Genomic DNA, 12,061 nt, shown 5'->3' with positions numbered 1-12,061 from the left:
CCTACTGAGTTTGTTGCTAAAACCACTAGGATTCTCTTCCCTTTAAGGTGCATATGGCCCTGGGGATTCAAGTTGTAAGAGCAGCACAATTTTCAGCCTTTGCCCGGCACTCTATTAAACTCAGGAGGATGGCCTCATCGCTAATTTGTCCTCTACTAGGTCCTGGCAGAATATAACCAGCTTGGTGTCACATACAGAGCCACGTATCTGAAGTCAGACTCTCCCTGATTCACACAGGTCACAGCAACCAGACAATTAACCGCGTTACTCTTCGGTGGATCTTTACAGATGTGGCAATGACTACCTATATACTGAGATTCTTTGGAGACTCCTCACAAAGACTGATGAACGATCATTTTCATCCTGTGTCTTCATTCCCTTCCAAGGGACGATGGGGTCCATTTCAGTTTGATTTCCAAATTTTGACACATAATAATTAAAGCATTACTGCAGGTTGAAAATCAAGAGTTTGGATTCTGAGTCCTCGGTCTGTTCTTTTGGCCTGATGAATTGCTCATTCTTCTTTATTTACATGAATATATTGTCTCTTCTGGATGCCAAGACATGTAGCCTTCAATGCCCTTTCTGCTCTGAATGTTTCGGTCCCCACAAAATTCGTATTTGGAAGTGCTAACCCCCAAAGTGATGGTATCAGGTGGCGGGCCCTTTAGGACTTGATTAGGGTGTGAAGATGGAGGCCTCACGAATGGAATTAGTGCCCTTATCAAAGAGGTCAGAGATAAATGCCTCCCTCTCCTGCTGTATGATGATACAAGGAGAACTCTGCAGTGTGAGACGTGAAGCAGGCTCTCACCAGAACTGGACCACGCTGACAGCCAGATCTTGGATTTCCAGACTCTGGAGCTGTGAGCAATACATTTCTGCTCTTTCCAAACTACCCAGTCTATGCTCTTTTGTTGAAGAAGCCCAAATAGTAAGACATGACCTGACTTACTGTGTCCTCAGAATACGTCCCAGGAGTCTGTAAAATACCTAAAGCGAGAGACACCATCTTACCCAACCCCGTTTCCTAGACAGCTAGTCCAGTCCCTATCATTTCCAGAGCTCAATCCATACTCATGAAGGGACCAGTGATGATAGTAATAGGAGAAGGAACAATACCAACATATATTAGATAGATATGATATGAGAGGACGATAATCTACAGAGACTTTGTAAATTCTTCATGGTTCTACAAGGGAAGTGATAATGGAATATTGCGTGAGATATTTTTTTTAAAGATCATTTGCAGGAATATTTTCTTCTTCAAGTTTGCATTTTCAATACTTAGAAGAGCAGGATGAGAATCACGGGCCTGGACACAAATGGAAGAGTCTCTCTCCCCTTTTTCTTCAGTCATCCTCAAGTACTTGCAAGGAGCTGCCTGATCGTACTTTTCTTGTCTCCCTCAGGCAATAAGGAAACAACTTGTGTCTACATTCGTGGATATTTTCCTCCTAGGCTATGCCTTTGGGCATCAACTTGAATGCTTCTTTCAAACAGTCTATGATACTGTGAACTCTGAGTGACATCCGTGTCATCTTCCCCAAGCTGAACTTGTGGAATAAGAATTTGGCTCTGATTGTGGGTGTGTTGTTTTTTTAGTTTTCTTTATTTCAGCAAATGAACAATAAAAATACATGAAATCATAATACCACTGAGTCTGAGAATAAACATCCAAACTTGACTGTTTTCTTTCTTTTAAGGCAGAACTAGAGGATGAGAGTTTTTTTAACTTTTTATTTCATACTGGAGTATATCTGATTAACAATGCTGTGCTAGCCTCAGGTGTACAGCAAAGTGATTCAGCCACACGCATACATGCATCCATTCTTTCTCAAACTCCCCTCCCATCTAGGTTGCCACATAATACTGAGCAGAGTTCCCTGTGCTACACAGTAGGTCCCTGTTGGCCATCCATCCCAAATATAGCAGTGTGTTTATGTCAATCCCAAACTCCCCAACTTTCCCTCCCCCACACCCTTCCCCCCGGTAACCATGAGTTTGTTCTGTTAGTCCGTTTCTGTTTTGTAAATAAGTTCATTTGTATCATTTTTTTAGATTCCACATATAAACGATATTTCTCTTTCTCTGTGGGTCAGATTGTTTTTTAACGAAGTAAGTGTGTGCAAGCAAGAACATTAGTTGTTCCTCTCCACACACACCCAGAACTTCATTAGGACAATTGTGTAAAGATGAAAAGTGGTCTTATGCACTGAACTTGTCTCCTCGTCCATTAATCATCCAATAATTCCCCATCGTCTTTGCAGTGAGATTTCCACAAGGATAAATCCAGGCCATGCAATGTGAGCAGAAGTGCTCTTGCCCTGTATATTCCTGGCCCTTGAAAACCTCCCATGTGATGCACCAGACTATTTTCCCTTTACCACTGAGTGGAATAGACTCAAGTACTGCAGAAAAATTTGGAGTCACCTGTTGATGATGGAAAAATCCACAAAACAGGGGGTACCCATGTCCCCGAATCACTCTTTGGAGAGCAACTTAGAACATCCATCTGATCAGGAATGCCTGCCTTGTGTTCTTATACCAGGGAAAGATAAGACTCTATTATGATCAAATTCCTGACAGCATTCTGTTTACCTGTTACAGCAGTCAGCATTAAGTTAACTGACAAATATCTCTTAACACCACACTATCCAAAAAACCTTTCTATACTTCATATGTTGGAAATAGCAAATACCCCTCCCAAAACTTAAAGTGATCTTTTAAATTATGTTATAAAATTATTGATACAAGAAAAGAGATTGGGGCTTCCCTGGTGGCGCAGTGGTTGAGAATCTGCCTGCTAATGCAGGTGACAGGGGTTCGAGCCCTGGTCTGGGAAGATCCCACATGCCGCGGAGAAACTAGGCCCCGTGAGCCACAATTGCTGAGCCTGCGCGTCTGGAGCCTGTGCTCCGCAGCGGGAGAGGCCGCGATAATGAGAGGCCTGCGCACCGCGATGAAGAGTGGCCCCCACGTGCCACAACTAGAGAGAAAGCCCTCGCACAGAAACGAAGACCCAACACAGCCATAAATAAATAAATTATTTAATTAAATAAATATTTAAAAAAGAAAAAAAGAAAAGAGATTGTGTTCTGCTGTCAAAACCTTTTTTAAAATCATGATTTTCATTTCAGACATTTTTCAGCCTGTGAGGAAACACAAGTCGAGGTTGCTTTGGACTTGAACACTAGTGTAATTGAATGAAAAGTGTCACGAGTATAAAAAATATTCTGTATTTGTTGACATTTCTTTGAGGATTCTTACATAAGGGAAAGGCACCCTTCAATTTCCACTCTGACAACCTCCCAGGCACAGGGGCTGTATTCCTTTGCCTTCAGGTAGACATGGATTCCGTGGAAATACTCCCGGGCAGCAAGTCCCAAATCTCGACAATCTAGATTGTCTTTTTTCAGCTGCTCCAGTCGGTGCAGCCTCAGATGAAGGCTGGAGAGAAGTTTATCGAGGAGGGTGTTGTTCCAGGCAGCACGGCTGTTCTCCGTGGCGAAGAGGTTGAAGATCTGCTGGAGCATCAGATGGTGGTGACAGGTGCCTTGAGTCATCTGGATTGGGGTGATATTCTCTCTTTTCCAAGGACATTTGAAGTCGGTTCTGTCCTTTAGGCACCACTGAGAGGGGATCCTTTGCATCTGTTCCAAATGTTGGAAGACTTCCTTGTTTTCCTGGCTATGGCTTCTTGGCAAGTTCCAGCCAAGAGAGCAAGCAGGGATGGAGCAGAGCATCACTCCTGCCACTAGCAAATAGATCTGGGCCATTGAGAATGAGTGATTCACTAGCTGGCCGCCAGGGGGCGCGCGGGCACCGCCAAACAATTAGTGGGAAGCTTCCTTCCCTGGAACTGTGGACAGCGTCCTTCCCTAGGCGGCCGGTAGAGGGCGCAGGGTTTGTTTGGGAAACGCCGACTTCTGAGTTTGCAGTCTGCGGTTGTCTCCTGCGGTTCGAGCGACGGGGCGAAACGTAGTCTCTGAGGCTGCTTTAATAGTCAGCATAGCGCGCGAAACACCTTCTTTTACTCGGTGCTGAGTGTTGAAGAGGAAGCCTTGTCGCGGCCTGGCCAGCGACATTTTTGTCTGGTTGGGAACCGGAACCTTGCATTTTCGGGGCTTCCCCTGAGTTTTGCGCTTTATTTTCTCACAGAAACTTGAGCGAGGCAATTTTGGGGAAAGAAGCCTTTTTCTGAGCGGTCTGAGGTGGGGAATCAGAGCGATTCCCAGCCTCAGAGAAAGGGGAGCCGAGTTTACAGATTCGGGCTCGTTTCTGGCGCGAGGCAGCGAAGGCTCAGAGAAAAGGGAACGCGGCGGCGGCGATGGGACGACAGGACGATGTTGGGGCCGCCCTGCGGGTGAGTCGGAGCGCGGCCACCACCGGGGCCGAGGACGCGGGAGCTGAGCGCCCCTGTAGATGCTCTGGGACTTCATGGTGTCTTTCAAGGATACAGCGTTAAAGTGAGGGAGAAAGTACTGAATATCTGAAAAGTAGGAATATTAAAACACTCACAGCATTTTATTTGTTATATTTTAAAATTAATTTTATATTTAACTTAATTCATATCATATTTAAATTAAATATTTTAAATGTTTCATATTTTTATAATAAATTGATGTTAAAATATTTTCAATATTAAACATAGAATATTAAAATATATTTTCATATTAAAATAGAGCATTGTATTAAACTTTATTTAAACTATTGTCTTTATACTAAAGTATTTAATATAATTAATTATTTGTTTATTTTAGGCTGGGTTTATTTTAGGCTGGGTTTATTTATTTATTTATTTATTTTTTTTTTTGCTGATAATTTTTTTTTATTTCTCTTGAAAACAGAGTACGGATTAAATAAGGGTATTGGGTTTGTCAGTTTCAGACACTTGGGACTTTTTTTTTCCTGGAGAATGGAGGGAAGGGGGGTTGGGGGAAGGGGCTCTTTTAATATGTAGGTGCTTCAGGGAGAAGCAAACCATTTTATCTGTTATTTCCACTGGAACTGATGCTTGGAGTGGGGGAAGGAGATGAGATCAGTGGATCAGTCACCAGCACTGTCATCAGCGTTGCCAGAGAGGTCAAGGGCGGACATCATGGAATCAGACAGCTTGCTGGCGAGCTTATCTGTACGCTTCTGGAGCTTCTTCTTATTCTTCAGGGCAGATGCCAGAGCCTGGCCCTGCTGCAGTGGGTCTGTCTCCATGATCCTCTGTAGCATCGGGCGGCGGTCCACTGGGCAGACATCCACTGAGCTATTGTTCCTGGGGTGAAGATCCACGTTGCGCTTAGCCCACCCCATCTGATGACGGTTTGGATTGGTGCAATACCCAGTGAGATCTCCAATCTTATACACCGTGGTTTTATTTTCCATGGCATCTGCTATTTTCACCATCGGAGAATGGAGCCACTTGATCTCCATTTCGAGCGGGTCCATGTCACCCAACAGCTCATCAGATTCTCCAGTGGCCAAGCATTCCATGGTGTCCTCATTGGCCTGCTCGGTATCCTCAATGTCGAAGACCTCAGTCATCTCCTTAACAATCTCAGCACTGAGATGGGCAGGCAGAGTGTGAGTGGAGGGTGGGAGTGTATAGAAGCTGATCTTCCCGCTCACCCAGTCAGCCAGGACAGCTTTGGCTGCCTGCTCCTGACTGTATATGCCCCCCTTCTTCTTCTTCCCCAAGCGGTGGGCCACTGCAGTCAGAAAGTGCTCAGTGGTCTGGAACCCAGAGACACCGTAATAGCTGGAAATCTCCTCCAGGTTGCAGCGCTGCAGAATGGTCTCCACTGGGGTCACAGGATCCGCCAGCTTCTGCACACGAATGCAGTTGCACAGGATGGTGCCCACCTCCGAGTTGGGTCCTGGGACAATGCCCGGGGCATCCAGCAGCCTGATGAATTTGTCCAGGTAGACCTCCTGCATGAACTTGGTGACCCCAGGAACGGCTCCCACACTGCACGCACGGCTGCGCTTCAGGCTATTGATCAGGCTGCTCTTCCCAACATTGGGAAGGCCCACAACACCCACACGGATATGGGTGCGTACTTCACCCAGGCGGCAATAGTTCCCCAGAACCCTCATGAGATTTTCAGCTCCAAAGCAGGCTTTGCTTTTCAGCAGTGACTCAGAGGCTTGATCCACTGGCACACTGCAGCGATTCAGGTTTTTGACCTGATGCTGGGTGCTGGCCTTGAAAGCTACGACTGGCAGCTCATTCCGAAGGTATTCCAGCCACTTCTCCACAACCTCCTTGGGGACCAGGTCAATCTTGTTCAAGATCAGGACCAGCTTCTTGTTGCCTTCTGCCTGCAGGACAGTCTCCTCCATTTGGAAGCAGCGGCAGCCCAATGGGTCCCTGGCATCCAGGACTTCTAGAATCACATCAGAGTATTCCACCACCTTACGGAACTCCTTGTAATAAGCCTTCCTTGTGGCCTCATCATCCAACTGAGGAAACATATTTAATTCCTCCAAAACTTCCTCCTTGCGCTCAAACTCCTTCTGGCGTCGCAGGACATCCTGACAATAGCTTTCAATGGTCCTGCGTCGGTGTCTCTCTTGCTCCCGGGCAGCCTGCTGCTTCTCCCGCATGTCCTCAACCCTCTTCTTCTTTAATTCAGCCTCCCGACTGGCATGATCATTGGAGTGAACAAACTGGGGAGCGGAGGCCACTTTGGTGGCTGCTTTCTTCCCATTCTGCTTTGCAGGCTGAGTGTGGAACCAACTTATCTTCTTGCGGCCTTTGGAACTTTTACCTGGCTTTTTATTTTTGTGTCTAAGTTTCATCATGATGACTAGCTTGAAAGCAGGTAGATTCAAATCTGCAGGCTTTTTTTTTCCTCCACTTCCGGCGGAGATCTGAGAAGAGAAGATGGCAGAACACTCGGTTTATCTATTTTAGGCTGGGTTCAGTCTTTGTTGCGGTGCGCGGGCTTCTCATTGCGGTGGCTTCTCTTGTTGCGAGCACGGGCTCTGGGCGCGCAGGCTCAGTATTTGCGGCTCGCGGGCTCCAGAGCACAGGCTCAGTAGCAGCAGCACATGGACTTAGTTGCTCCAAGGCATGTGGGACCTTCCTAGACCAGGGATCAAACCCGTGTGCCCTGCGTAGGCAGGTGGATTCTTAACCGCTGCGCCACCAGGGAAATCCCAAGTGTTTAATGCAGTTTTACTTTTCTACCTTTAATGGAAGCCAACTCATTAATACTTTCAAGATTACTTTTCCACTTGTTTTTAATTGAGGGAATTACCATGTTTGACAATTTCTAATGACCCCGTGATAGTCTTAACTGATTTTTAACTCAAGTTCCTGAAATGTCTTTCCCAGGACCTCACCTTGACTATATGGTTAGAAAGAAGGGTTGGTGTGTACAAGCAACTGAGGACGTTTAGCAGGTCAGACTTTTTCATTTTTCTTTAGTAAGAATTTTATACACTAAGTGGAATTTGCCCAAATTTCATTTACATCATGAAGGCTTACTTTGTAAGACTGTCAGGGCCATGCAAATGGAGGTCAACTTCATTTCTTTACTTAAAATTTTTATATTTTGTTCCTCGTGCATATTTTGGTATTAATTTTCATTTTAAAATATTGCATTAAAACATCCTTTATCTTGATGACTTAGATTTGGTGTCTTCTTACCATTCATGCCTAAGAGAAGTACTAGCTTAACATTGCCCTAATGCTAACCCAGGAAATAGCTTTTGAATTAGAGTATTGTGCTGTTCCATGGCTGAAAATCTAGGAATGCTTTACTTCTCATCACTCTCTCCCCCATATATATATTTCTAACCATTTTCCTGGTCTCTACAACATTATTTTAATGTCTTTTTTTTTTAAGGAAGAAAAAACCCTTTTGACTGCCTTCATCTGATTTTCTCAACTCACACCCCCTTGGCTATGGTAACCAGAAATCTGATCTCTTTTTCTCTGAGGTTATGTGTTTGTTTTGAAAGTATAATTTAATCTGTGTCTTAAAAATTAACACCAGAGGTGGTCTGAAACAAAATAAGGTGAGGAAAAGGACTATTTATTTCATTTACACTAGTCACAGAGCAGCCTTTTTTTTTTTTTTTGTGGGGAGGAGGTCAAAACACTTTCTTAGACGCTGCAAAGAGCTTCAGATGCCGTAGGAGTTCTCCTTAATGTACCGGGCCCTGCTCTAAGGGTAGAGACTAGGTCTCTACTCCTTCGCAGGCCGACAGGCAATCCCTCTCCTAGAGTTTGCATTTGGGGGCCTCACCATGCAGACCCCTGAGTGTTAAGGAACCTGTAGTCAGAGCTTCTCTTGGCTGGGCTGAGGGTGGACTGTACAGGTTACCATTTGTTACATTAATACAAAAGGCTGCTATCATTCACTCTGTTCAAATTCTCAGCCTATACTTGGCAAACTTTATTTTATTTGATCTAGGCAATGTCTTGTGTGACCACAACTAAAGTTGTCTCCATTTTTTAAAAGAGGAAATGAAAATCTGATGTCATTTAAATTCAGGAGCCCCAGATTTTGGTCAGAGTGGAGCTTTCTGCTGCTCCCAGGCTCTCCTCTTCATCAGCTCTGAGCACTGGCCCTCAGCTGCACTGAGCACGTGGTGCTGCCTTCATCCTAATCCTGCCTCTGAAGTCTGTCCTCCCTGCTCCCTGTCCTCCCTGGTCCCTGGAGGGTAGTCACCATCCCTGCTTTACTTTCCTGGAATCCACATTGCCAAGCGCATTGTCACATATATGTGTAGTCAGAACATTTCTGGTGACAGAATGAAGAGAACTGCATGAATTTACCCTTGCTGTTCATTTTTAGGTCACCATTATCTGTAAACTGTCAGAAAATGTGAGCTATGGTCCTGTAAAGACATGTGGAAGAATTTAAATCTAATGTATCAGTCCCTTTAGAGGAAAATGCAGAGAGGTGAGGCTAGTTGTATTTTGGTGCAATTTAAGAAGTGGCAAAATAGAGTACAGCGTCAAACCTCTAAGTATTCTTACCAGAATTGAAAAAGAGATATATTGAGACTCAGGTTTTTATTTCAACCTTGGGTCTCATTTAGATGAATACATCCTATTGGACTGATACTCTTTCATGTTCCAGGAGTGTGTTTAATTTCCAGTGTAATAAAAGAAGAATTGAAGTTGTGACATTCTATGTTGCCCATAAATGGAAGACACATTGCAAAAACGTGGAAACAATACTGGGATAAGTAGAGAAATGACAATCCTGGCCTATTTAAGAATCTCATTTGCAGGCAGGTACTCAGAGCAGCTGGATACAGGCTCCCACAGCCAGACACCTGCATCACCAGGCTCAGCGGGGCCTGCCACCCTCCTCACTGATGACACCCAGGATGATGTTCTCCAGCCCTGTCTGCACCCTTAGCTGTGCCCGGCCCCGAACCACGGCCTGCCAAAGCAGGAGACCCTCCCAGTCCTGCCCCTAACAGGGAGAATCTTCTTTGTTTTCCTGCCTGAAGGACAAGAAGGTTTTCAGGTTGCATCAGCACCAGCTGGCTGACAGCCAGTTCCAAAACACTCAGGCCGCCTCATTCTCCATGAGACGATACAGCACTTCTCCTTCGTCTTCAGCACAAACAGCTGAAATTGCTCACTGGGCTTGATCAACAGTGGGAAGATCGGGAGACTCGTTTGGTGCAGGAGATGGGGAGGAAAAGACCGTCCTGGTCAATGAGGACTCCAGCCTGACTTTGAAGAACTCCTTCCAAAGGACCAGGCTCGATCTGAAAAGCAAGTCCATAGCTGCTGTGCCCAGGACAATATGAGAGTGGAAGTTAAGGCGTGAAAATCAGAGTGTGCTTTCCCTGTATGTTCAACCTCAGAGAACCCAGGAGTGGGAAAAGGAGACCTGGACCCAGTCTTCTACAATGGAGTCTTCTCTGCTTAGAGGTGGCCTCAAGCGCGTCAATATTTGCTCAGTTCAATGACTTTTCTTTTGATTCAGTTGTAAATGCATTGAGTCATCTCAGCACATTGTTTTTCAATAGTAAGTGGAAACAATACTTTTGAATGGAGAGAAAATTTATTTTTAATTTGTAATAATTAGAATTTATTTCTCTATGATGATTGTTATATTTACCAAATTTATTCTTCATTTATGATATGGTCAGCTTTGTGTCTTTTTTTCCGTTGCTTTGGGGGTGCAAAAGGTATATTTTAAGTGTTAGGTTTAACTCATACTCTTAAAGAAAATCAGAGTGTCCTTAAACCTTTAATCTGCCTTAAAATCCAAAGGGAACATAAATAGTTTTATTCATTTCATTGGTTCTTAAAATATTTTGAAGTATCTCTGCTTTCAGGATTTTACTTGTATTTTTTAATATATTGGTAGATAAAACAAAGATATTACTTTCTTTTTTTTTTTTTTTTTTTTTTTTTATTTATTTTATTTATTTATTTTTGGCTGTGTTGGGTCTTCGTTGCTGTGTGCGGGCTTTCTCTAGTTGCGGCGAGCGGGGGCTACTCTTCATTGCGGTGCGCAGGCTTCTCATTGCGGTGGCTTCTCTTATTGTGGAGCACGGGCTCTAGGCGCATGGGCTTCAGTAGTTGTGGCACTTGGGCTCAGTAGTTGTGGCTCACAGGCTCTAGAGCGCAGGCTCAGTAGTTGTGGCGCACGAGCTTAGTTGCTCCGCGGCATGTGGGATCCTCCCGGACCAGGGCTCGAACCCGTGTCCCCTGCACTGGCAGGCGGACTCCCAACCACTGCGCCACCAGGGAAGCCCAAAGATATTACTTTCTTAATGGAGCACTCTGTCAGAGAAGACAGGCCTTAAAGAGTAAAAAATTAGCTTGAAACCCTTTCTAGGATGTGAAGGAGATGCACAAGTCATTATGACAGGTTATAGCAGCTGGAGCTATTCTCTTTTACTTGTTCTTTCTCGGAGAAAGCATGTCTAATGGTTGCTGATTCAGTTTCAGCAGTTGCATGATCAATAAACTGTGAAATATATTATGGAATCATGGAATTTAAACTTCAACAAAGAAGTGTGAATATCCCTTGTATTGTTGGCACCGTGATGGGTGCCAAGTACAATGAAAATAGTGGACACATTGCCTGGTGTCACAGAGCTTGCAGTCTGGTGGAGCTATGGGTAACTAGGTGTTCAATTAAAGGAATGCTAATGCTGTGACAGGGAAAGTACAGGTTCTTGGGAGCATGTGGGCTTGCATGGATCAGGGAAAGCTTCTGCAAGAGCAGTTGGTAAGCTGGCATCCCAGGGGTCTGCAGGAGTTTGCCAGGTAATTGCATGATGGTCAGTTTTGGCCATGTATGGAGATTATCTAGGGTAGCAGGTAAATATGAGGGTTTGGAGCTAATGACAGTTGTTTGGAGATGTGAACCTGGGTAAAGACATGCATATGGAAGTCAACAGTCATAGAGATGATGTTTGGAACTATTTGGGAGGTTGAGACTATATGTGCAGAGAGGATGAAGGGTGGGACTAGCATAGATCTTTGAGGAACACCAATTCCCTAAGGTGAGAGTGTGGAGTCAACAAAGAAAGGAGAGGAGGAGGAGCAGAAAAGCAGACGATGGTGGTGACACAGAGACCAGATGAAGGTCAGACTTTAAAATGGCCGGTGTAATAACAAGTATCTGATGCTTCGGACCTGTCAGCCAAGGCTGCTTCACATTGATCTCTAACCTCAGTAAGATGTAGCTTATTGGCAATATCTTATGACCTAGTAAGTATTTTAAGAAATTAATCTCAATTTTCAATATATTTTTTTCCTCTCATTTGTTTTAAGCAAGGGTCTTAGAAGACCCTTAAGGCTTAATAGACCCTTAAGGCTTAATAGATTAAGCATTCAGCTTTATATATATAATCAGGGTTTTTCATTGGAGAGTTTTATTCACTTCTTCAAAATGTCATTTTATATGGATAAGTTGCATAAAAATTTGTACTCTGTTTGCATCAAAATGCTTTTAATTTCAGCCTGATGTAAATTTAAACTTAATATATTACTTTCTACTTAATATTGATAAATATGTCTGTGCCAATGCACTGATTGCATTTTGTATTGATGCCCACTAGAGATCCATAGGTATTT

At 44.2% G+C, this 12,061-nt stretch overlaps 2 protein-coding genes and 1 long non-coding RNA gene across 3 annotated transcripts; 1 reads left to right on the top strand and 2 right to left on the bottom strand.

Annotated features, from left to right (window-relative positions):
• Nucleotides 1-3,266: 3,266 nt before the first annotated feature.
• Nucleotides 3,267-3,779, bottom strand: LOC103012490 (interferon alpha-13-like). Its single transcript, XM_028165149.2, has one exon. It carries the CDS (start codon nt 3,777-3,779, stop codon nt 3,267-3,269), a length of 513 nt encoding a protein of 170 aa, XP_028020950.2.
• A 296-nt stretch (nt 3,780-4,075) lies between these two features.
• On the top strand, nt 4,076-10,178 carry LOC130708531 (uncharacterized). Its single transcript, XR_009008763.1, has 4 exons — nt 4,076-4,366; nt 7,334-7,401; nt 7,848-7,909; nt 9,244-10,178. It is a non-coding gene; the product is annotated as an uncharacterized LOC130708531 (long non-coding RNA).
• LOC130708530 (guanine nucleotide-binding protein-like 3-like protein) lies at nt 4,821-6,888 on the bottom strand. Its single transcript, XM_057549421.1, has one exon. It carries the CDS (start codon nt 6,796-6,798, stop codon nt 5,050-5,052), a length of 1,749 nt encoding a protein of 582 aa, XP_057405404.1. The 5' UTR covers nt 6,799-6,888; the 3' UTR covers nt 4,821-5,049.
• Nucleotides 10,179-12,061: the final 1,883 nt, after the last annotated feature.

This window comes from Balaenoptera acutorostrata, chromosome 6 (genome assembly GCF_949987535.1).
Source record: "Balaenoptera acutorostrata chromosome 6, mBalAcu1.1, whole genome shotgun sequence".
In the NCBI taxonomy this organism is placed as follows: domain Eukaryota; kingdom Metazoa; phylum Chordata; class Mammalia; order Artiodactyla; family Balaenopteridae; genus Balaenoptera; species Balaenoptera acutorostrata.
This window is presented reverse-complemented; position numbering and strand designations above follow the sequence as displayed.

What these genes read in the sequence shown, in the direction of transcription:
- LOC103012490 (XM_028165149.2), bottom strand. Translation starts at nt 3,779, where the DNA reads ATGGCCCAGATCTATTTGCTAGTGGCAGGAGTGATGCTCTGCTCCATC.
- LOC130708530 (XM_057549421.1), bottom strand. Translation starts at nt 6,798, where the DNA reads ATGATGAAACTTAGACACAAAAATAAAAAGCCAGGTAAAAGTTCCAAA.